We start from the raw sequence: 24,846 nt of genomic DNA on the forward strand, positions 1-24,846 counted from the left end.
GCACATAAGCAGTAGCAAATCTATGGTGAGGAGCTGTAGATGCGAAGCCCAGAAATGCCGCAGTCCCTGGGTTTTTAGCACTTGCGGGTATCCAGCACCACTGATTTTGGAGCCCAGGGTTTAAACCCAAGGTCTGAAACGTTGGCCAGAGCAGGTGTGTGTGAGAACTGGGTTCGCCTTGGCAAGCAGCACTGAAGGAGGCATAGACAAGGCTGCCGAGACCTGGGTGGCAAAGGTCTCCTTGCTGCGAAATGCGCCGCTGCTCCTGTGAAGGGGATGTGGTACGGCCTGTGACAAGAGCCAGGGGTGGCCGGGGGCGCCGGGGAACCACCCGTGTCCCCAAGGGACAGCCGCGAGGCTCTCCTCAGGAGGATGGTTTCGGGTTTTTTGACCTCTAAAGGCCGAAGCCAAACCGCCCGAGACACCTGTCCAATTCCCGGGGGCGTCCGGCGGGCACCGTTGTTTACCAGCAGGAAAAGGCCGGGCAGCCTTCCTCTCCCCTGGGGGGCACCTCGGGGAGGGGACGTAAAGGATGGCCCCGCTCCCAGGGGCCGACCTTCACCCGCTATCACATGCACGGCCTCTCCCCTACAAACCCTTATCGCCGCAGCCTTGACTGCGCCAGCCCCGGGGCCGCGTTACGGGGGCCGCGTTACCCGCCGCCAGCCCCGGCCGTCGCCGGGGTCCCGCCCCGAGGCCGGCGGGGCGGGGAGCCGCGGGGTGGGCAGCGTGGCCGTCCACCCGCCCTGCCCGGCGGGGAAAGGGGGTGGAAGGGGAGGCGGGAGGCGGGGAGGGGGCCGGCGCTTGGCTGCCGGCAGCGAGGGCGGCTCCCGCCGCGCCGCGGCCCCGATAAAGGGGCGGCAGCGCCTGTGGGCGGTGGCGGCCGGCCATGGCGTGGGGCTGCGCGCTGTGCGCGGCGCTGGCGGGCGGCGCCCTCCTGGCCCTGCTCGTGCAGCTCCTCCGCTGGCTGCGGGCCGACGGCGACCTCACGCTGCTCTGGGCCGAGTGGCGGGGGAAGAAGCCAGGTAAAGCCGCCCGCCAGCAGCCCCCGACCGCCGGGAGGGTGGCGGCGGTGGAGGGAGGGGGGGTTTGCCGGGGGGGGGGGGGTTTGGGGCGTTCGGTGAGGGAAGGGGCCGTGGCGGCGTGTGAGGAGGAGAGGGGTCCCCAGGGAGAGGGCGGAAGGCGCCTCAACTCGGTGAACCCAGCCCTCGGCAGCTGCCTTGCTCAAGATCAATAAAAACAACTCCAAAAGGATAACTCTCCTACCCTTATCCACCAAGGCGTGGTGCCCCTCGTGCCAGTAAAGTAGCAGCCTAAAAACAACTTTGCAGTGAGGATGAGCGAAGCTCCAGCAGGTCTGTGGTGAGGGCTGGGCTCTTTTGGCCCAAAACCAGTTGTTTTGCACCGTTTCCGGGTAGGAGTCCAGTTTTGGCATCGGTGCGGGGAGTAGCTGCGGGTGCCTGGTGAGCAGGAGGGTCGGGGAGTGTCGGGGGAGGGTCGGGGAGGAAAGCGGGTGCTGGGCGCCTGTGGCCGGCGCGAGCTGCCTCATAGGCTGTTTCGCGTCTGTTCCGCTTTGTTCTCACATCTTTAAGCAGGCTTCTGTTACACAGTAGGGCTGAAAGCATTCACAGTGTAGTAAATGTGACTACTAATGTTTGGATTAAATGGGTTTCCTCTTCTGAGAATTGCGCCCTGGAAGGCGTAAGGGAGCAGCACCGCACGGTTGCTGTCTGTGGCTTTACACCGCTTTTCTGTAAGGTGCTGCTTTTGGTACCTGTGTGTATACAGGTTCAATAAAATGCCGTCAGATGGGGATTTTCAGATCTTGCACATATTAATCTTTCTAGTTTGGCTGTAATTCTGTCAACTTCTGGACAAAGATCTTTAAAAAATCATAGGTTTTATGTGTTTAATAGAGAATTTTGATCAGGAAAGCCACAGATCTCTGAGTATTGCCCCTCAGCTTCGCGAGGAGTGGCGATTCGGGGCTGCTGTGAGCTGTGCTGGGTGTGGGTGGCTGAGGTGGAAGCGGGGAACTCTTCCTGCATCTGACTGGTTGGGGGAAGAAGCTGGTCCGAATGAAGATGGGACAGGGAACGCTATAAGCCTGTCCCGTGTGGGAGATGAAACTGGATGTTGGGTTGACATAGGGAGATAGAACTGCATCGGATGAAAGTGGATCAGGAACGTGTGACTGGGGGGTGGCGGCGCTGGATTGAGAGACCATGATTCAGAAGGGGATGGTGGTGTGGGTGAAGGTTGGCATTAGGAAGGGCTTGAGAGAAGCATAGGACAAACTTGTTGAGACATCTCTGTCTTCTGCTTTGAGTAGAAGCTTACTGAAAAAGTGCTGGTCATATAATGGAGAACAGAAAAGCATGCACAAGTACTAAAGCTCTAAGAAATTAAATCTATGCGAGCAGTTCTACAGTCTTCTGTAACTCTTTGGATATGCAGCCCAAAGTTTTATAGCAGCTCCCTCAGGTAGTTATTGTACATCTCTTAATATAAGAAAATGACAAAAAAAAGCTTCATGTGTGGACTTTGCAAAGATCACAGAAAGACTCAGGACCAAGAAACAAGACAAATCGTGACCAGTACAAACAGCATTGAAGCTTTGTCCTGAGCAATGCACATGAAGATGTAGGAGCTCTCAGGTAGACACAGCGTTATTTGAATGTAGCCTTCAGTCTTATTGGAAGCCTGGAAACCTTTTAACTAGTGTCCAAAAGTTCCCATAAAAAAGAGCAATGTAGTAATTTTTCTGATATAGTTGTTTCAACATGTAATCTAAGAAGAATCAGGCAGTTTTGTCAACATTGTTTTGCCCCTGCCCTGTCTCCTAGCCTCAGTGCTTAAAATTAACTAAAATATCACAGAGTCACAGAATTGTATAGGTTGGAAAAGACCGTTAAGATCATCGAGTCCAAACGTAAATACATAGCTGAAGTGGTAGCATTTAAATGGCATTTTGCTGATAGTTCAGCCAAGTACATGTGGGATGGTGGTGCCACAGTGCTGATCCTAACTGTTGAGGTAGGAAAACAGAAGGGACAAAGTCTAGAAAAGATGTTTTATCCCCCTTCTCTCTTCTTCTTCCCCATATTGTGCCCATAATGTAGTGTGCCTAGGTAAGTAATGTGTGGATCCCGTGGAAAAAACTCTTTATTTTTAGTTAAAGCTGTTATTAGAGCTTTCACTCTTGCAGTCATTATATTGTGTTGTTGCTCCTACAATGTTATTATGGATGTCAAAGTTTTGGGGGATAAAAATACTTGTTAGAAAGCAGACTGACCTCATACGTTTCTTATGTGCTATGAACTATAATTATGAAAAAAGGACTTAATATAGGTAAGACCGGTTCTATTTCAATGATTCAACTCTATAGGGAGAATTCACTTCTGGATTTTGTCATTGGGGGTGCTGGATTGCTTCCCATCTTCTAAATATTTGTGTGGTCGGGAGACAAGGGTTATTCGGTGCTGGATGACTTTCCTTATGTGTTGTGGCTTATTAGCTGAGCAGCAGGCACTCAAAATGGTGTGCTTTTCATGGGCAGCGTAATATTATCAGGCTAAGGATGAACCATTTAGGTATGAAAGCCTATGTATCTGAAAGCCCACTCTTAAAACTGGGAATAATGGTGTGATTCTTCAGGGGTGTGGGAAGGATGTTCTGCATTAAACCTGCCAGTCCCAATGTTTTTTTTGCGAGTGAAATGACATGGCAACCTTGTGCTCTAGGAGCTATAAAATGTTGGGGAAAAAACCTAAACAGAGCTACGAAAGCACTTCTTGGATTACTTGCAGTACTACTGTGTTCAACCTCTCATTTGTTACGCCTTGTAACACAGTAGGTAATGGTTAGTAATAGTATAATTTTTTAATTTGGCACAGTTTAAAAATTAACTTATTTCCAGTAACAACATGACATTTATTCTAGAGCAAGCGGGTGGTTTGATACTTGTTCTACAACAGCGTTTGAGCTAGGTTTTCCATTATGTTAACTCCCAGTAGCTCACTGCTTGGTAACTATCAGCACTGAGGAATCAGTGGAAAACCTTCCTTATCTCAACTAATTATTCTGTCCACAGAACAAGATCCTGAATAACTGCACTGAAGCTGCCCAAGACAGGTTGGGAACTGGGAAATTAAGTGGTAGGAGGAAGTGGATTTGTTTTCAGTAGCAAGAGGAGATGAGTGTGGTAAGCAGGGTTGAAAGTACGTCCATGTGTTCTTTTGTTCATGTAGTGTTTGTCTACGCAGGTTTTCTGCCAAAAAAACTGTAACAGGAGATGTGAACCCCCATGTGTCTTGTGGTTAATTCGGTGAAATGGTAACACTGGAGTAAAACTGTAGGAAAAGAGCGTGGATAAGCTTTGCAGTCAGCAGCCACTTGGTATAATGATTAATACAGTGGTCATTCCTACAGATTCAGCAACACCTCTTTCCACCTCCCAGGTTTGTAGCCTTAGAATACCTCTCTGCTTTGGAAAGTGACGGTTGTTGCTGTTGTTGTTACTGTTTTTAAAAGAAAACCAAAAAACCCAAACACCCACAACGACCAAAGCTTGGGTTTAGGAGATATATTTCTTTGACTAAAATACAGTCAGCTTAAGAAAAGACAAATAATACCCACTGCCAGTCCCACAGACTCAAGCTGAACTTGTAGTCAGTCTTGAGTGCCCTCTGCTCTGTCAGAAGGGTGGAAGGTTGCAGTGCTGATCTCTTCATGAGATTTATGTCATTAAGACAGTCCCAGCCACTGGCTGCAGTGCAAAAGAAGTACTTTTGCTAAATTAAATGAGTGGGTGAGTTTCAGTGAGCCAAAAAATCTGTTCTGGCCTTTTTCAAAATAGAACTGGCTCTAAGTCTCAGGAACTGCATTTGGCTCTGCTGGTTGAATTATACCATGAAATCTTTCTTGGTTGCCTAGACATTGTTGGAATACTGTTCTGTACAAACGTGAGAAATAAAATGAAGGGCTCCTGTCAGCAGTGTTCGGAGTACCTGAGTCAGATTTTCACTAATACTCACCTGAAGAACACGTACAAGTGCTAGGCAGTGATGCGTTCTGCAAAGTGATCATTCATACTTAAATGATGTTATAGAATTAAATGTGTGATTTCCATCTGTCTGTTGATTTTTTGATATATGTCTGGAAAGCTAAGCCTTTCTCCAGTGCCCAGGTGTCATGGAGTGGGGGTGACTGCAAACAAGGGGGAACAGGCATATAAGCAAAGGAGTAAAAAGAGTAAGATGTTATTATTTTCACTACAGGTTAAAAAAGCATGCCTGGGCAGGAACTATGAGTACATGGGAAATTCACATGTGAGCTTACACCTTGGGAGCTCTGAGTACTGAACTCCAGCCAAGGCAGGATTTAACCTGCATCAGATACAAAACAGAGTGGATGAGCACCCATTTGGTTTGTTATGATTTAGCTGTCATTCTTCAGAGAATTTTCTTCTGTCGACAATTACTTAGGAACATTTTTGAGGTAGAACATTACTGGGAAAGGTTTGCTTAGGCTTTTGTTTGGATTTGCGATACAGTAACTGTTTCCTGTCGTTTCCAAGAATTCTCTTCTCCCTTTTCCTCTGAAGCTCTTTTTGATGAGGTTAGTGGAAATGCTATGTGTAGATGGCTTGCAGAAATGCAATCAAATTTCTTCCATCAGGTAGATAATAAGTGTTTATTCAGATTAGCCTTGGAACAAAGTTCAAGTGGCAACGGAACAGCTATGAACGATTTCACAAGTGCACGTGACCAAAAAATAAAGAAGTCAGGATTTTGTAATAGCCAAAAAATTTGATGATATTTCTTAAATACAGTACCAGATTATACCCCTGCAGTGACTTAAGTGCTCATCCTAGCATTGGCAACGTCTGAACTACTGTCTTGGTTATTTTGATAGAAAATGAACTGCGTGGCAAGGTTGTCTGGGTGACAGGAGCTTCAAGTGGAATTGGAGAAGAATTGGCTTACCAGCTATCAAAGATAGGAGCCTTGCTTGCCATCTCAGCAAGAAGAGAGGATGAGCTGGAAAGAGTGAAAAATAAATGCCTTCGTAAGTACAACTTGCTACTTCATGCAATCACTTCCACTCGTGCTGTGATGGGGTTGCTGCAGAAATACTAACCCACATATCACAGGAATAAATTTCATTATGAAAGTAAACTTTATACACACCAGCTTCAAACATGCAATGAAGCTATCCTCTTTTTGTGAGAAGCCTTTGTATAGACTTGCATTATGAGTTCATAAGCCAATGTTACCTAAAAATATCTTTCTCAATTGCAAGTGGTCTTGTAAAATACTAGATCAGGAGAAGAAATAAGTACTGTGGGAAATGAAGGAAACGCTCTGAGAAGTATCATCCTATTAAGAACCAAACCATGTAGCTGCCTGCTAATAAGAAGTTGTCTTCCTTCAGGTTTCTGCATGTTACAGGCAGGCTGACAACTGACTTTCCTCTTTGGAAAAGGAATGAATAGAAATGTTCAGAAAAAGTTGTTCTGAGCAAGTGCAAGAAAGAGGATCTCATGTAGATCAAGAGGAGCAAATGTGAAGCAGAATGTTTAACTATTCCAGTTATCTTTCATATGCCTGCTCAGTCAATATTCTGGCTTCATTCCTCCTGCTCTCTCTTTCTCTGCTGGCTTGACAGCAAGCAGGATAGACAGTTAATTCACATTGATAGATAGAAGTGTTGAACGTTATTAACATTTTATCTTTTTCAGACAATATATCCTCTGTAGCTCAGTATGCAGTATTTTATACTGAGTATATTATGACACTGACAGTTCTTCACTTGTAATGTGGACAGACATCCACAGCTTACTTGGAATGAGTGCTGGTGAATAATGAAACATTTGTTTTGGGTTAGCATCTAAACACTTCTAGAAATCTAAAAGCTGCAGTGGGTTACTATGAAAATCTGTCAAGGAGCTTCAAAAATGCATAACTCCTTATTTCTGTTTTCTGATGCCTCAAAAAAGCAGTCACTTAAATAGATATTTTCAGAAGGAAGCAAGGGACATAAGATGACAGTGTGGTTAAGTGGTAATCATGGCAAAATTCCAATGCTATATGACGCAATGTTTAGCGGTCAGCAAGAGCATGCAACCACATTTACGTCTGTGGCCATTTGTTGTCATTGCAAAACTGATAACACTAGATAGGTTGGCAGGAGCCATAATCCTGGATATCCATTTTCAGGCAACTCTTGTATGAGGGTGCCATGTGCTAAAGAATATTCAGACAGAATATTTCAGTTGATGTGAACCCAAGAGTACAGACTTATGTAAGATAATTTCTGCCTCTGCCAATTTGAAGTAACCCTGTGAATGTCTTAGCTGTGGTATATACTGGCTTTAAAGTCTTACATAGCCATGAGTTTTGCAAATACATGCTACTGAACTTTATTTTAACTATAGGTCAGATCAGTAGGAATACTGGAAGTTCTTTAGGAACATAGTTACTCAATATTTTCTATAGCCAGCCTTTAAGTAATGGAAGAGAGTAATTGGGCCCCATTCCCCTCTTATCCTTCTTTTCTCGAGGCTGTATAAACCGAGCGCCCCACCCCTTTCCTTGATTGTCATGTGCACTAGACATCTTAGTGGCCCTATGCTATGCTACCTCCAGTTTATCGGTACTTGTTTTGAAGTAGGAAGGGTCCAAAATTGGACACAGTACTCTCAATGCACTTTTTAAGTACAGGCACTTAAAAGTCACTTCCTTCAGTCTGCTCTTGCTAGTGCAGCCCACTAGGATTTTTAATTGGCAGAGCTCATTGCTGACTTACGTTCAACTTGCTGTTGTCCTTCCGTCAGGACCTCAGGTCTTGTTTGGAGAGCTGGTACCTAGCCATTTGGGCGTTGTCTGGCAGTACTGAATGGTGTTATTCTGCTCCAGGTGTGAAATTTTGCATTTGACTTTGCTGAACTTAATGAGGTTTGTCATACCATTCTTACAGCTTGTTAAGATGCCTCTGAATGGCAGTTCTTCCCTCCAGCATAGCAACTCCTCCTTTGAACTTGACGTTAACTGAAAATTTGCTGAAAACCTGTGTTTTGTCCTATCATCTGAGTCGTTAATGAAGATAATTAAAAGATATTGATCATGGAGGGTTACCACTTATAACTGGGCACCAGTTAGACTTTGAATGGTTGGTTGCTATTCTTTGGGCCCGGTGATCCAGCCTGTTTTTCACTTGCATCGTAGTCTATTCACCTAGACCCCTCATATTTCCCCCATATAGCTTCAAGGATCTATGGAAGACAACATAGAAAGCTACATAATCAAGGTAAACAACATCCACTGCTCTCCCCTGGTCCACAGAGCCAGTCGTCACAAAAAGCAGTTAAGTTGGTCTGGCAGTATATGTCCGTGCTGACTTTTCCCAGTCTCCTTCCTGTCTCTCGTGTACTTGGAAATTGTTTTCAGGAGGAATTGCCACGTAATTTTCCTAAGGACTGATGTTAGACTGTGTGACTTTTGGTTTTCTCCCGTCACTGGGGAGTTACTCCACTTACCAAGTACCTTTCAAAGATGAGTGACATGGGTCAGCTCTTGTAAATCTTGGGTGTATATACTGTCCTGCTTGTATGTGTAGTTTGTCCCTAACTTGGTCTTCCTCTGACATTGGTAGTATTTGTTTCCCCCAGAATCTAGCCTCAGGAATGTGGGAGACCTGAGAGGAGATCTTGCCAGTGAAGACTAAGGCAAAGAAGGCAATGAGTACCTGATGTTTTTATGTGCTCTTCGTCACTTCATCACCATCCCTATTCAGCAGTGAGCTTGCTCTTTCTTCCTTTTGTTGGTGCTGTACCTATGAAGCTCTTGTTGCCTTTCACATTCCTCACCAGTTTCTGCTCTGCCTGGGTGTTGATCTTCCTGATTCCATCCCTGCATGCTTGGGCAGTGGGTCCATGTGCTTCCTGGGTGGCTTCTTCCTGCTTTCACTTGCATGTTTTCTTTTTGCAGTTGAGTTCAAGAGTATTCTGTAAGGTCTGAATAGCGTGGGATGGATTAAGATTGAGCTGCAACATGTGACATGAACTTGAATTTGGCAGAATAATATGCCGTAATTGGAGCTAATACACTTTAATGTGCCAGCTGTAGATGCTATACACAGCAGCAACTTAACTAGGTGATTTTCATATTAATGTCAGAAGCAAGCACATTTATCTTGTTCAAAATTCAGAGACACCACCCTATGATACACGTTTATGCATTCTACACTACTTAAAAGCTGAAGGAGAGAGAGAGAAGGAAAGTACCATAAAAGCTATGGTAATACCTGTTGAGTCATGCATGTGCCAACTCAACACTTCTCTGCAGAAGGGAGAGAAAACAACTTGTGTAACTTACAGATGCTACTTGCAGGAAGCATGTATTTCCCCCAGCCACTCTCTGCAACATGAGTTGAATTTCTCCAGTAATTATGGAGGCTGTTTTCTCTCAAAAGCCCTAAAAAGAAGAAGAAAAAAATAAGTAGGTGGGGGGTGTGTTTCTTGGTTTGACAAAGCTCAAATATGATTTAAATATAGATAGGCCAAATGAATGACACAAAATCTATAAATTATAGAATTAGGCAGTAATTGAGGTTGGAATGGGCCTCAGGAGGTCATGTTGTTCTGCCTCTGCTAAAAGCTCATGTACTGTTAAAGGTTATTATACAAGATGGAAATAGAAGAGGAAGCACTGAAGAGTGAGGAAATAAAAGGTCTGTGCTGAGTAATAGCGTTTGTTGTGTTACAAGAAACTGCTATCTTGGATTAACATGTATTGAAAAGAATGGTTGATCTGAAATCCTCTAGGTGACCCTAAGGGGAGGAGGTAGACACTTGATGTCCCAACAAAATATTATTCTCTCAGCATTACTTATGCAGCTGTATTTCAAAATAAACAAGTTGGCTTTGAGTGATTGTAATCATGTTTTAGTTAAAAAGTAACTAGAATTTAATGAACCATCAGTAGGGAAGAGGCAGCCCATGGTTGCTTGCGAGGAAAATGTCAGTCAGACGACCAGCTGCTTGGTGGATGGGCAGTTTGATCCTGATGAGAAGCCATGTAGTATAAAGCTGATACATAAGGAGGCTTCCAGAAGGACCTCTAGAACATATGCACACCTGTGTAAAAGTGGCCTTCATTCTGGGCAGGCTGAGCTTTGAGCGCTTGGTTTCAGATACGTTGCATCCGAATGCTGATGGCCACCTGCAATTCCCTTTGCAGCTGGAGACGCTTCACTAAAGGATGTTAGCAGTTACGTAAAATGATAATGAACTCTAAACTAAGGTCTTCTGCTTGGGAGCAAGTACTTTTCAGGGTTATAATCGTTCCCTTAAAAACACCAATTTGGTAGCAGGCAAAAAAGGAAGTGGAATATTGGATGTTATTAGTAAAAGGGGTGGAGGACACACTGACAGTGCAGAAATCGGTACGTGTACATGCCTTCAACACTGTGCACAGTTCTAGTTATCCGCCAGAAAAACAAGCGATGTGTGGATTGTAGAAGTAGTTTAGAAAAAGGGTAACAAGAACGTTTGAAGTTTTTAAAAGCTTTCTGAGGAGTGACTAGACAAGGATTCCTCACCCTAGAGAAGTAGTAAGGGGGCTGATAGAGGTGCATGGTCAGAGTGCTCTGGGGGCTGGAAATCAGACTGGACTACCGATTGCACCAAAACAAGAACTAGACCTCTGGTTTGATATTTCCTGAAGTCAAAAGTTTCTTAGGTCATATAAAAGAGCACTTCCTTCCATAACAGCAGTCTGTGTCTCTTCCTCTGCTTTTTTCTTTTCGCCCATGTAGCTTTCTTGGCTGGGTTGAGCGTGTGGTCTTAATCCATGGCAGAAACACTCCACATCCCAGTAGGCTTCAACTGTGCAAATCTGCTTGAGAGAGCATGAGGTAGAGTGTGTCTCTGAGAGGGCAGTTTAAACTACGTGGATTTTACTGCTGTCTTTCTGGAAGAAATGGAGAGGAAACCGCATATGGAGGGGTTGGAGGGAGCAATAAATGGAAATACTGGTAGCTTTAAACCCGACAGATGGATTTGTTATAACCAGCAGCCTAAATACTAGTGACCTTTGAACAGAGGCAACTTTGGAATTAAAGTAACCTCCTTATTTGTACATCACTGTAGAGACAAAGTTCAACTTCACCTGTATATGCAAGAAGTAATAATTAAAAAATCAGAGCCTTAGGCTCTCTAAGGAGGGCAGCTGCTTAAAGGGTACACCTAGTGGCTAGGTATGCATGGCTAGGAATCAATTTAGAAACAAATAGCACTAATATAAACTAATATAGCAAACTAATATAAATAAAGTAAGTTTAAAAAGTAGTTTAAAAAAAACTGAAAAGGTTAACATTGAAGATTTTGTTTTTGTGAGTCATCTGCCTCAAACCCCAGGGTGGCAAATCACTGCTCAAAAAATACTTTCTATGTAAAGTCAGTTGTTCTGAAGAGACAGTGGTAGAGACACTCAGCGTGAAGGCTTGAACTGACTTTTATTTCAGGAGATGGATCTAGTAAAAGCTCTCAGTTCAACAAAAATCTTCTACCTCTCCATATAATCCAGCTTCTCTAGACTTTGCCTCATAGCTATTCATGTATATATGTTGTGTTTTGGGTCTAAATTGTCCTAGTCCTATTGTCAGGAATAAACATACTTGACCAGTTAACATAGAAAGTGTCAAGGCTGTAAATCTGCTGCGCTTCTGAATGGCTCAGTGAAAAATTTCAGTGTCAAATAATCCTGTTGCATGTTACTCCCAACTGTTGCAATTTATTTGGAGGCTTGAATTGTCTATATTGTGCTACACAAGCCTGTTTAATAAAGTCAGGCTTTTCACAGGGAAAAACCTAATGATGAGAAAAGAAAGGCTTGGTAGGAATGGATTAAAATGGATCCTACGTGGAGATCAAAACGAAAACAAAGCAAGCATTTTACTTCCAACTTAATATTATCGTTTCTGGGTGTCTTTCACTAAAAAATGTGGTGTTCAAAAGCAGATTACATTTTGCACAATTGTTATATCACCAGTCTTACTGGTTCCCTTTCACTTGATGGTTGTTTCTAGAGATTAGCAACTTGAGTGAAAACGATATCCTTGTCCTGCGTCTTGACTTGACTGATAGAAGCTCTCATGAAGCTGCAACCAACAGTGTTCTTAAGCATTTTGGCAAGGTAAGGTGTGCTTCTGGGGTTAAACTTTTTCTTCTCTATATCTTATCCCTGCGTTTGTTTGTATTTCACTTTTATTCTATCCTATAGTAAATTCACCAGTGTCTACACCTTTCTTAAGTTTCAATATTAAACTTGTCAAAAAGTGCCTGAATTTTCATCCCTTCTGGCGCTTGCTTCTGGGTTTCAGCAGGCTTTACAGAGATGCAGCAATGAACAAATAATCACTGGTCACTACCAAGAACTAAAAAATCGCTTGATGTCACTGAATCTCCAGACCAACTGGAACCATCCTCAGCTGTATATTTAGGGCTTAAAGTTGTGTATGAAAGTCAGAACCTTTATTTTGTAGTTTGGGTTCAGAGCCGTACAGAACAAAACTAGACCCCAGGCACAGTTTTCTTTGTTTTGTGCGTAGTTTTCTAGATTGCTAGTCCAGACAATGGAAGAAAATAGCAGTCAGGTGTAACTAACTTGAAGCTTTGCACGTTGTACTTAAAGTTAGGCCTTTTGTCCACTGATATTTTGGTTTCACAGTGAAATTATTGGTAGCAGGTTTGTTTCTTTACTCTAGTTGGTCTCTGGTTTTGCACAAAACGTATTTTCAGAGGTCACTTTGCAGGACCCGAGTGTTAAGTGTTATTTGCTGCAGTGCAGTAGGGTTAAAAAAATGTTGTGTGGAGAGCAACTTTGCAGCTGCTGGGGTTCCTGCACTAGGAGTTAACCTTGTTTGGCATCAAACACAGTGTTCCTGTTTTGTACACTCAGCTCAAAATTAGCCAGCCTTCAGTTCAAAGGGGAAGTCTAATAGGGTAGAGCAACTGCCGAAACTTATTCAGCAGCGAATACATCTTACTTGTGTGTGGCAGAGATGATGCTGGAGGGAAGGGAACGGTCAGTTAACAATTGCATGAGGAAGTGCAAATATTAAAGGAAAATGTGTTATGTTAATTTATCATTTTATCTTTCCTGAGATTGATGTTTTGGTCAACAATGGTGGACGTTCCCAGCGCTCTCTGTTTGTGGATACAAACCTGGATGTCTACAGTGCCATAATGGAACTCAACTACCTAGGTACAATCTCTTTAACAAAACATGTCCTGAATCACATGATCCAAAGGAAGAAAGGAAAGATTGTTACTGTGAGCAGTGTGATGGGTATCATGGGAGCTCCTCTTGCCTCTGGGTACTGTGCCAGCAAGCATGCTCTGCAGGTAAGTTAAATTTCAGAGATTAATTAAGTCTTATTGTGCAGTAGACGAGCAGCAGTTAGTACCGTAACAGAGGACTTTATTCTGTACAGAAAACACAAGTCTCACATGAAACTGCACACAGCATATGTAGCTTTCTCAGGTTTTGAGAGTCCTTTAAAATTAATTTGCTCTGAAATGTGAACTATATCAGCTCCCAGTGTAGATTCATTTTCCTGACTAAAATTCAAATGCCGTCTTAGTTGGTCCTGACCACTGCGTAGTTAAATTCCAATGTGAAAAGCAAGACCTTCGCCTCTGGCCTTCATATGAAGGAATACTTAACTTAGAGGATTATTCTGTTGCATACAGAAGCCCTGATGTTCTCATCTTAATTCAGTTAGGGAGGAAAAGTCACTGGTGAGAGTTTTAAGACTGCAGGAAGTCTTGGGGACAGTAAAGTGAGAACAGTGAGTGGTAAAGCACTCGGAGAAATGAGCATTCGTGATCTAGCTGGGAACATCTGAACAAATCTTCCCAGCAGTTCTGAATCTTGCTGTGGTGTGAAGAACTGGCAGCTCGTGGTATCTGAGGAAGTTATCTTCTGCGTAACACTTAACTTTTTCAATATTGCTTGGAGGGAGTTTTTGACAGTAGTCTCACTTGTGTAGAAAAACATAAAAGAGCCCAGAAAAGAGTCTGGGGAAAAAAGAAAGTATCACTGAGGGATTGTCTGTTAAACTAGTAAATCTATTTAGACATGTTTGTATTTCACCACTATTTGACTTCTGAGATCAGAATGTACATCAGCAGTAAAATAAACTTCAGCTGTGCTCAGTGATGATTTAAAAACCTGGCACCTTCTTACTCCCTGCTGGATTTAAGCACATAAGGTAAATAACTTTGCTCAAGCTATGGGATCAATGTCTTTTTGACTAATGACAACAAAAACATAACAAGTGGCTGACGCTGCAAAGCCACAAGACACTTGAAAGAATGAAAATTTAGAAGGCAGTGACGGGCCTCTGCTAATAAGTTCTCAGTTAGTGATGAGGAGAGGTCTGCTGCTCTTCATTTGAGTGGCAGCGATGAAATTGCCCATTAGAGGCCAGCTTTTGGTTTAAGTCTAGTAGATTTAAAATAGAAGAACGGAATGAGCAGAAGCATTAATTCCCTTTATGCTCGTTTATTAATTGTTCTCAGTTGAATTATCTTTTGGGTGTGGTCTTGGTCTAAGCATGGCTGATTAGTTTCAGAGCACAAGGAATTAATGCATTGCTCTAAAAATTCTTAGCACTCTGAATCTCTTGTTAAGATGAAGAACATGGAAGAGGCTCTAAAGAGATAGTTTACTAAAATTTCTGGAATAATGAAGCATAAGCTAACTGAACTACTTAATATCTTTGTTAGCTTCTACTTCTGCTCAAAAACCAGGCCAGACTCCAGATCTCCTTTCTTGTTTCTCTAACAGTGATTCTGCAAATACTAATTGCAGGTGTTTAAAACATGATTTGTAATAAAGATTTCAAAAAGACTCTGACAGTCTCCTATCAGTCTGGAGTTATGGCTAGGCACGGGGACAAAATCCTGAATAGCTTGTTTGAAATACCAAACTTGACCAGTACAGCTCAGCTAAAGGAAGCCTGTAGGAATGGCAGTCCTCTTCAGATTGGGCCAGTAGCCCATCTCTGAAAATGACCAAGAAGAAACGGCTTGAGACAGGGGAGGGGAAGAATAAGACAAAGCATAAAGCGATGTTTTCCCAGCATTTTCTAAGATCATCTTGAAATGAAGATTGCATTTTGGCCACCAGTTATTAAATATGTGAACCCATCTAACATTAATTCATCTATATCGGTTTTGGGTTTTTAAATTCATGCCTTGGAGTCTACCACAGCTGACACAGTTAATGCTGCAGTCTTAATTATGCCTTTTTTGAAAAAGTCTCCCCTTTTCTGGTTTTGGTTTTCTTGGTTTGTTGTTTGTTTGTGCCTTTTAAATGGCAGTTGGAGGAGGAAGGAAGGAAGGAATTCTGCTAAGAATTAAAATTTGTTCTTGAAACAATCACGCTTTGATTCATGCCAATTGGAATTCATAACCATGTTCTACTGACAAAATTACCCTTTATTTCAGTTCTGGGAGTGCTGTAAGAGCATGAGTCAAGTCCACATCTGACTGATGAAGCTTCTCTCCCAGCATGATGATGCTCATGGACATCACGTGCGGTTCATCGAGTTGTAATTCATACAATTGGTGGCATGTGGAGTGGGTCAGAAATGGTGGCCTTCAAAATGTTCCTTAATCAGGAACTTGTCTAATAAGCACATGGGCTGCACTGAGCAGCAACCACTGCTCTTTGTGCAGTGTCTGGTCACTGGGGGAATTCCTAAATGTTTCTGTCATAGAAGTCAGTTCAGCCTTGCTGCTTTCAATATCTTCTAGGATTTGGTGACTAAGCTGGAAAGGCCCAGAGATGGCTTAAAGCAGTTCCCATTCCACACACCGTGTGTCTGTCTGTATGTCAGAGCTGGCTTCAGTCTGGGCATGGTGGAAACACTCAGATCCTTCCCCTTGCACTTGAGTTCCTTTGCTGCTGCCAAATCTGGGTCTGCTCCTGCCTGACTTTAAAAAAGGGAGCACTTCCTTTTCTTACGTAGGAATTTTAAGCTTCTCTTCTGGGAGGGAGCGGAGGAATTTCATACCACCTACTTTTGGATATCTAAGATAAATGCTGGAATTAGAGAACCTGCATGTACTGTAGATAGAGCCTCCGGAGGGGACTGAGAGTATGTAGGATTCTGGTCTTCAAGATGGTCTGTTCAGTGTCAGCCACGATTTCAGCTGAACAAGTGCCTTGGCCATCCTGTGATGCTGGTGAAGACTGCACCTCTTCCATGGTATAAAGACTTGGAACTGCAGCACTAGGGAAGGAGGGGGGCACAGAAACTCCTTGAGATGGAGAGGGGTAGCAGAGTGGCCACAGAGCAGAAACAGGAGCCTGAAATGTGCATTTCATGTTTACAGGCTGCACGAGATAGCACTGACTTTGACAGTGCTACTCAAACAGCACTCTGAAAAAAAAAAAAGCCACAGCAGCCCTGTGGTCGGCTACTGCCTAGACAGGATCTTCAAAGATAACTTAAGCTGACTGTACCAATGCTCAGCTTTTGGTGTCTTGCAACTTGCTCAGGTCAGCAAGGTTCCCGTTGCGATACTTAGAGGAGCAGCAGTGTGAGGGTGGAGCGTGCCAGAGCCAGTGCCCTCTGCAGGAATGTGTCTGGAGTTGCCCACAGAGCTGGCTACTGTTGTGTGCTTCATGTGGCTACTCGGGACTGTGGGCAGGTGCCCATTTTTAGGTAGAATTCATACCCCAGAAGCCTCCCAGCACTTAAGCTGGTGTAGGTGGTTTGTCACAAGCGACTGAACAATGTTTCTGGCTTCCTTTCTCCCACAGCATTCCCAGACACACACCCTTCCACCTCCTTAACTCCTGGAAGTACCGCCTGATATTTTCTCCTTCAGGCAGGATGGGAGTCAGTTCTGTTCCTCACCAAATCACCAGGCAGCGATAAGGGAGAGTGGGCTGCTTAGCCCTGCTCATGCAGTTCAGTGTTGATGGAATAACTGACGGTTGCCCGAAGGAGGGAAGATAGCTGCATAGGCTGCTGTTCAGGCTGTATTTCTAGGAGAGCCTGGACTTTCAGTTCTTGCTGGATGAATAGGATATAAAGCACTCACAGGAACAAGGAGCAGTACCCCATCATCCCCTCACCTGAGTGGCCATGCTTGTAGCATGTGCTACCACCTTCTCCCCTTTGGGGTCTAGTGTCCTTTTTACTTCGTACTTTTTCCTCAACAACTTTTGTGACAGGACTGCACAACTTGGGGGTTAAGGGGCTTCTCTGGGATAAGCAGGCACAGGACCCCTTGGGGAAAGTGCAGGTCTGGACTGTAGCATCAGCCTGCCTAGATAGAGGCTACATAGGTAGCCTAGACAGGTAGAGCACAGGTGGGTAAAGCACAGCCTTATTGGTGCCACATCAGAAGGTGCGCACCGGGGCAGAGGAGGCTCCTCTGAGGGCAGGACATAATCCTGGGGAGGGCCCGGGTTTTTAATGAAAAACTGGGTGGTTGGCAGATCTGAGATGCTTCCTGATGTGTCCAGAGGCAGGATTCTGGGCATGTAAGTGTCTTTATGTTAGAACTTCTCTAGAAGTTACACATCTCCAGGCTTGATAACATGATGTGAAGACTTGATACTAGTTATGGGGCCTGCAGGTACTTATAACTTGAGATACATGGTCAGTTTTTTTTTTTACAGAACATAACTGCAAAGCCTGGATGCAATATATATAGGCTGGAATTAGCCACCAGCAATTGGGAAATTAGAGCCTATGTTCTTGGTCAGAGGTGTGCGCCAGCTGACTACATCTGTGTCGTCGCAGGAGCATATCTGACAGATTTCTTTTTTAGCCCTGTGTTGTAATTTAGTTGAGCTCTGGGTCAGCCAGCCCTCTTCCCAAGCTGGATGGGACTACAAATTATAAATTTTTACTACAGTAGGAAAAGTTTATCAGCCTGTGCTTGCTCTGTCTGTCTTGTGACACAAAATTATGTGTTAGAATAAACACAGGGAACTGTTGTTAACCAGCTCAGAGAGAAGACATGATGTGGTGGTTGCTAAATCAGCTCTACAGTGCTTGACCAGCAACTTTGATAGGAAGCACCTGCCTGAACTGATCATGCTCCCCACAATAGTAGCTGTCTAGATGTCAGCTGCTACAGAGGTTAAAAATCTTATATCCTATTAGCTTAAAGAAAATAAATACTTGCAGCTTTTGCAATTACAGGTTAATTTAGATACACTGGTAGCATATTCTTGAGCTAAAATAAGATTTATATCTACGTGGATGCAAATTTCAAACTCTGCAGTGAACTCAGTAGTGCGCAATTACCCCCTAAAATGTCAGGGTCCGCCTTTGACTTAGTATGCCGAAAAGTCTTCCTCCTTCTCCTCTATAAAACCAGCGCCACTTACTCAATAGAAACAGTTTGAAATCTTTAATCTCACCCGAAAGAGGATTCACCAGCAAAAGCTAATTTCCATGATACTGCAGTTCTTACGGTTGGTGCCACTTCCACTGCCAAACCGGTGAGGCTTATCCTCAGCACAGAGACAGCAGAACCTGGCTGTACTTTAGAGAAATTATTGTGTGTTTGAGAAGTCAAGGATAGATTCCTCAGTGGTTTTATATAGCAATGTCTGCAATTGGAGATAAAATTTTAAATCAGCCACTGAATGTGAGAAGTCAAAGTAGTAAGAATTGCTGTTAGTGGAATACTGTTGCCTTTACAACATAAAATTAGTATGAAAATAAGTAGTCAGTTAAACCTTGCTGCATGTGGCAATACGGCAAAGGAGGATGACATTATAGTCTTTTCTTCTAGGGTTTTTTCAATTCTCTTCGGACAGAGCTGACTGACTACCCTGAGATCAGTATTATCAACATATGCCCTGGGCCTGTCCAGTCTAAGATCATACAAAATGTCTTCACGGAGAATCTTGCAAAGGTAAGGACTCAATTTTGTTGTGATAAATCGAACTTGTGCTGCAGGCCCAGTGAGCCTTTCGTGGTTTTTGTTTCTTTGTCTCCCCCCAGCAAAACTAACCTCATCATCTTACCAAGAAATGGTTTGATTGGTGCAGAACTATGTATAGTCTTGTAATTCTTTGTGGTATCACGTCCCTAGGAAATGAAAAAGTTTGAGAATTCTTATGCCTTCTCTCTCCCATCGCATACAACCCAAGTCTAGTAAAATTTACTGTACAGCACCCTGCTGCACTTTTGGGGGAAAGGCCAGGATTTTCTGGACACAGTTCTGCACACAGAATACTCTCCTTTCTGCACAGGTAGCTTTTTGTTTGCCCTAGTCACGATGTCCCCTGCTGGATTGATGCTGTTGGCAAAGCCACTGGCGTCAGCTGATGTGAGGCATGCATTCTTTTCCTGTTAGCGATTGTTCAAGGAGAAAAGGCAAAACCTTCCAACTGCACATTTGCTTTTAATAAAGGCTGTCTGACAATGTAGATGGCACAAATTCTTACTATGATACATCAAAATGTGACCTGTCCTAAATTCAATCGATTTGAGGCTGAGGATAACTCACCAGATTTTTTTTTTTCTGGGGGGAGGGGGGAAATCTCCCATTGCTGAATCAAGTTCTGAAAGGATTTTTGGCTTGCAAAACTTCATATTTCTGTGGAAGAAAAGATGTACTTTTTTAAGCAATCCAGAAAGCTTGCATAACAGATTCCTCAGAGTTTCAGCATGGCAAAAGACCTAGGAGGGAAGACTGAATCTAGACCAGGGTTGCTTTTACTCTGGGAAATAGAAGAACAGATTGGTAGAGCAGTCTCTGCTCTTGCTGGAGTGAAATGCATATAAATTCACAGGGCTGTAGCTTATGTTCACTAAGTGATACGTGTGGACAAGATTTCAAGTAAGACATCCCTACCACTGAAGAAGCCTGTTGCTTTTCTCTTGTTTGAGATGGCTGCCCACGAAGCAGAGCTATATTTAAGTTAATGGGGAACGTGGCCTCTACTAACTTGGTTACTGAGTAACTTTAGCATATAGTGGGGTAGGCAGCTGGGAGCAGGAAAGTTCCCATTTCTCAGAGCCCTCAGCTGCAGGATGGGTAACTTGCTCTGATACATCTGTTTTACAATAAAGTAGAAGCCATGCTGAAGCAGGACAGAGTTTGGAGATCCATTTTTTTAACCTTCTTTGTCCCATCAATCTAAGGCATTAATTAAAAGGGTTCTTTATTTAAGCATGTGTACTAAAGGAAGATGGTGAGTGTTCCCACACTGAAGGGGTGGGTTCCCCAGCCCCAGTCTCTGCTGTACTGGCTGGGCACAAACACAAGGCCAGTTTTAATCCCTCCTCACGCTCTCTCTCCCCTCCAGTCCCTCGAGAGCAGCGGCGATCAGTCCCACAAGATGCCCACCGACCGCTGTGTCCGGCTCACCCTAGTGAGCACAGCCAACGACCTGAAGGAGGCCTGGGTCAGTGACCACCCCTACCTGGCCGTTTGCTACCTCTGGCAGTATGCGCCCACTTGGGCTTGGTGGCTGATGAACAGGATGGGCAAGAGGAGGATACAGAACTTTAAGAGTGGAGTGGTAAGTTTGCAAGCTTGCTTGCTTTTTTTTTTTTAAATTGCTCTGCTGACAGACTCTTTAGCCATGGGAATGCTGGGATTGCATTTTGGATCCGTTTCCTTTTCCCCTCCTCACTTCCCGAGCAGCTGATGCCAGCCCAGGCTCCATCACTGCACGCCTGGTAGTCTAGAATTACTGCAGCATGGTCACATTGCAGAGCAGGGACGTCAGTACATCTTGTAGTGCCAGAGGTCTCGCTCTGATCTTCATCTTGTGGGCTGCAAGTTCAGAACTCAGCCTTAATGCAAACCTGAGCTGTAACTTACTTGTGTAAATTCTGAACGCAGCTTCGAATGAAGACTGTTGAAAATCTCTCCCTTGTTGTGTCTAGTTTTTACATCAGGCGTGTCATCTGGGTACCTCCCAGCACTACATTCAGCAATAGTGCTGTCTGCCCGCGCTCTTCACTCTCAGCTACCTCCCAGAAGACGGATGTGCAGTGCAGCGATCTGTTCTTGCAGTACTGTTTGGTGGAGGGTAGTTCTCTTACTGTGGTTTTTGTTGAACTGGTACAAAAAAAAAGTTAAATGTACTCCAAAAGCAGAAACTGGAAAATTAAGGGTGGCACCTGCAACTTAAACTTTCCTCAAGCTGTCTTAGGCAAAATAACACTGTGGGTGAAGGACTTAAGTAAGAGGAGGGGGGAAATACTGATTTAATGTTCTCTCCTTCCAGGATGCTGATGCCTCTTACTCAAGAAAGAAGAAGTAAGGACAAACACGTACAAAATCCTGCTTGTGCTAAGGCTGAGAAACATTTTTCATATTGCACGACTGCAAACAAAAGCTTTTTTTTATCTGTTGTACCTTTGTCATCATGTAACATGACACGTTTTTCCAGCTGTATACACACTTGACTAAATAAAAATCTCTCTAAACATACCTGTGTCACCCCAAACTCCCATAGGCTGAATTTTTAAGCTTACAGGAAAAGGACAGAAGAGGCCAGGCAGCAGTATTTTGGTTTTCTGCTGCTATGGCATTGGCAAATATGGGGTGAGCAGGCTCAAAAGGTAAGGACGTATAGCCTGGGTTTGTGAAGAGTTCCTTTGAGAAAAGGAGATTATATTTCATATTTGCTGTATAGGCTGTTTGGGAGCAAAATATACATCGTTGTCATGTGTATTTAGGGCTAAATCCCTTAACTTGCAGCATGAGTTTTAAAATGTTGTGTATAATGTAACTTAATCTTTAGGTGTCTCAGCACCACAGCAGAGGCCACAGTCCCCAGTCTTTGGGTGGGTTTGTAAAGGCTGAGGAGCGGGCAGAGCCCAGAGCAGCGGTGGGGAGGGACAGAGGGACAGTGTAAATGTAACCCCTGTCACAGGCAGCACTTCGCCTTGCTCTGAACCTGGCACGTGTTAAACCTACAGAGCATCACGGAGGGAGGAGCAGGGGACAGGTCCTGCAGAGAGCAGACTCTGGCTACAACAGGGGCCATGGCATTAATGTGAAATCCATTTCACAGCACACTGCTTACAGGCAGGACACCCGTGCTTGTGTCAGAGCTGAATTAGGACAGACATCACGTTATAGGCAATTTAAGCACGAAATAGAAGCTGAGTTCCCAGCTCAGTCAGAAACAGGCCCTTCCCTACAGAGCAGAGGCCAATCTCAACAGTACTGGTGGTGTAGACAACAGCAACAGCCCTGGGGAACTGAGGACTACTTCCTGAAGCATTTACTATCCCCCTAACGCCCAATTCAACCATTAGCTAGAAGTACCACTGTTGTGGTAACTCATCTGCCCCTACACGCTTGGTGACCTTCTTGCTGTTGACAAAGGCCTCGGACATGTTTTGATATACTCAGGCCTCACACTAGCCAGTTAAGAAAAATTCTTACTTGTATGATTGCATGGTAATAAAAGAATAACAACCCATTTACTTTCCAACCAGAGCAAAGACTAAGCCAAGAGTGACGGTTTTAACATGGCATTTAACAAAGATGGAAATGACTGTCTAGGAAAAAAAAAAAAGACTGATGAAGTGACAAGCGTCTTGTCTCACACGGTTCTGGAAGAATGGCAGGTTCATTCCACTTGCTAACACACCCGTTCCTGTAGCACATTGCAGAACCCGTAGTTAGCGAGGCAGCAGTATGTCTGCATGACAAAACGCAGCTACTTTTAATACAACATGCACGCAGATGATGGTCACAGGATGCTTTAGCTTCCATCTTCTAATCCACAGAAGATTTGGCAGTATTGCACACACAGCAGAAGGTTTGCGCTCTCAGTTACATACAGGTTTTTCTGCTTTTTCTCTACCAAAAAAAGGGTAAGCTTTTGTGTTTAAAGAGTTGTTCACTTCTCTTGCTTGATCAAAGGACAGTTGCTGCTGGACATGTGAACGCAGACTCGCTCTCACGGCCTGTGCCTTTGCTGCTGCAGCACACAAAGGACGTGCATAGAAGGAGCGACAGTAGAGGTGACAGGGACCGGGTGGTGACAAAATTACCTCGTCCAGAGAGGAAGCTGATGGTCAAGGAAAATGCAGGAAGTAGACTCTGTCCTTTTTGGAAAAAGCATTGGCCATTTGAGACCATCACTTCCCCACTCCTTTGTTCCGGTAAACATTCCTGTTGCTTTACAGGACACAAATGGCAGAGAGTCTCCAGAACTTAACGTTTTTACAAAAGGCTCAAGAAAAGGGGGTGAAAATCCTCTAATAAGCACGGAACATTTGTTAGGTGAGTACCTTAAAACTGATCTTGTTAAATAAGGGTTGTTCTCTGAAGCCCTAATGCAAGCGTCTGCCGCTTACCTCTGTGTGCTGGACATGGCCGTCTGTAACGCCGGCGGCTGTTGGCAGGAGTCACAGTAACGTGGCTGCATGCAGCTGCTTGGGGAACGCAGGGCGGCTCTCGGTGGCCACACAGGAGAATGGTGCCGTGGCCTGCCGTAAGCGCAGTCCTAAATGTCTAGTACTAGGATTGCATTGGTAATCCAAATAGCAGCATGTATCATGGGCTTACAAGAGCTGCAGATGAGACCAGGCTTGAAGGTTCTCTAAATTCCTCATAAATCGGAGAAAAGCTCCAAAACAAACAAGGGCAGAGTTCAAGAGCATGCAAACAAAACAACATGCTTATACTCAAGCTGCACAAATTTGTGCTTCAGAACCAGAGGCTGCAACTAGTGGTTCTGCCAAAAAAAAGAATCTAAAGAGGGTGGCAGAAAACGAGTCGGGGCTGTCCTGTCGCAAAACAACTGGAACGTGTGAACTGGCTCGGTATATTAAGGACGAAGGAGCGGCAGGACATGCTGCCTGCCATAGCAGGGGATGGGATGTTACGGCGCATTAGAGCCCAGCTCCACATTCCTGGGCAGAAACAGGAATTCTGCACGTCACTGATTCTGTTCCTCCATCTGGTACCAATTGAGATCCCTGCTGGAACACCAGGGCCGGTTCCCAGCAACACTCTTCAAGAAGGCTGGGTACCAGATGGAAAGAGCCAGAGGAAAGCAAGAGAAAAGGATCACAGCTCTCTTCAGGCTTTTTTTTCTCAACTAGTTTATTCACTTTACAGGAGACAAAGTGTGAGGGCAGAAATTACAGCCATTGTCAAATAAAAGACTGCTGCTGCTGCAAAAAAAGGTAATTAAATTTTCTGTGACCATAGAGCAGACAAGTAGTAAGAGGCTTACAACAAGGCAGGGAGGTTTAATTAGATTTAGGAAAAAACCCAGACTTCCCAACTGCTGCAAGAACAGCAAAGAACTGGAGCGAACTACTTGATGACTTCACACTACTCCTGGTATTGAAAGTTTTAAATCAGATTAAATGTTTGCCAGGAGTAGTTCCTTTCAGAGGGAGCTGAAATAGGTGCTCCCTAAAGCCCCTTCCATGACTCCATACTTCCAGGCACAGTTCATGGCCTAGCAAGGTGATGTGAGGTTATTAGCACTTTGTTATTTATGCTCCCGCACACCAAACAATCACCTTCTAAAAGCTGCTTCCATTAACGTTCTGTGTGAATTTCATTCCATACTTTGAAGTGTTACACCCCGGAACCTGACAGGCATTTCCTTACCACCTCTGAACTCCACTGCAAGGTTTGCTTATTTTTTGTGAAATCATTTATGGTCACTGATCAAAAGGACCGGCTAACAGCCAAGTACACAGCGCACAGTCCTGTGACAAATTTTATCTGATACAAAAAGGTCTTAAAGGTGAGGAGTAAAAGCAATAAACATGCGCCAAATTATAGAACTCTGGGTGTTCTAAACGAGAACT

The 24,846-nt window shown here is 44.1% G+C and overlaps 1 protein-coding gene across 1 annotated transcript; it reads left to right on the top strand.

The window, feature by feature from the left end:
* The first annotated feature begins 865 nt into the window (after positions 1-865).
* DHRS7 (dehydrogenase/reductase 7) lies at positions 866-21,490 on the top strand. Its single transcript, XM_064461008.1, has 7 exons — positions 866-1,025; positions 5,917-6,069; positions 12,091-12,197; positions 13,169-13,408; positions 18,833-18,955; positions 20,355-20,570; positions 21,285-21,490. Exons 1-7 carry the CDS (start codon positions 890-892, stop codon positions 21,318-21,320), a joined length of 1,011 nt encoding a protein of 336 aa, XP_064317078.1. The 5' UTR covers positions 866-889; the 3' UTR covers positions 21,321-21,490.
* The last annotated feature ends 3,356 nt before the right edge of the window (positions 21,491-24,846 follow it).

The sequence above is a fragment of the Phalacrocorax carbo genome, chromosome 9 (assembly GCF_963921805.1).
Source record: "Phalacrocorax carbo chromosome 9, bPhaCar2.1, whole genome shotgun sequence".
NCBI lineage: Eukaryota > Metazoa > Chordata > Aves > Suliformes > Phalacrocoracidae > Phalacrocorax > Phalacrocorax carbo.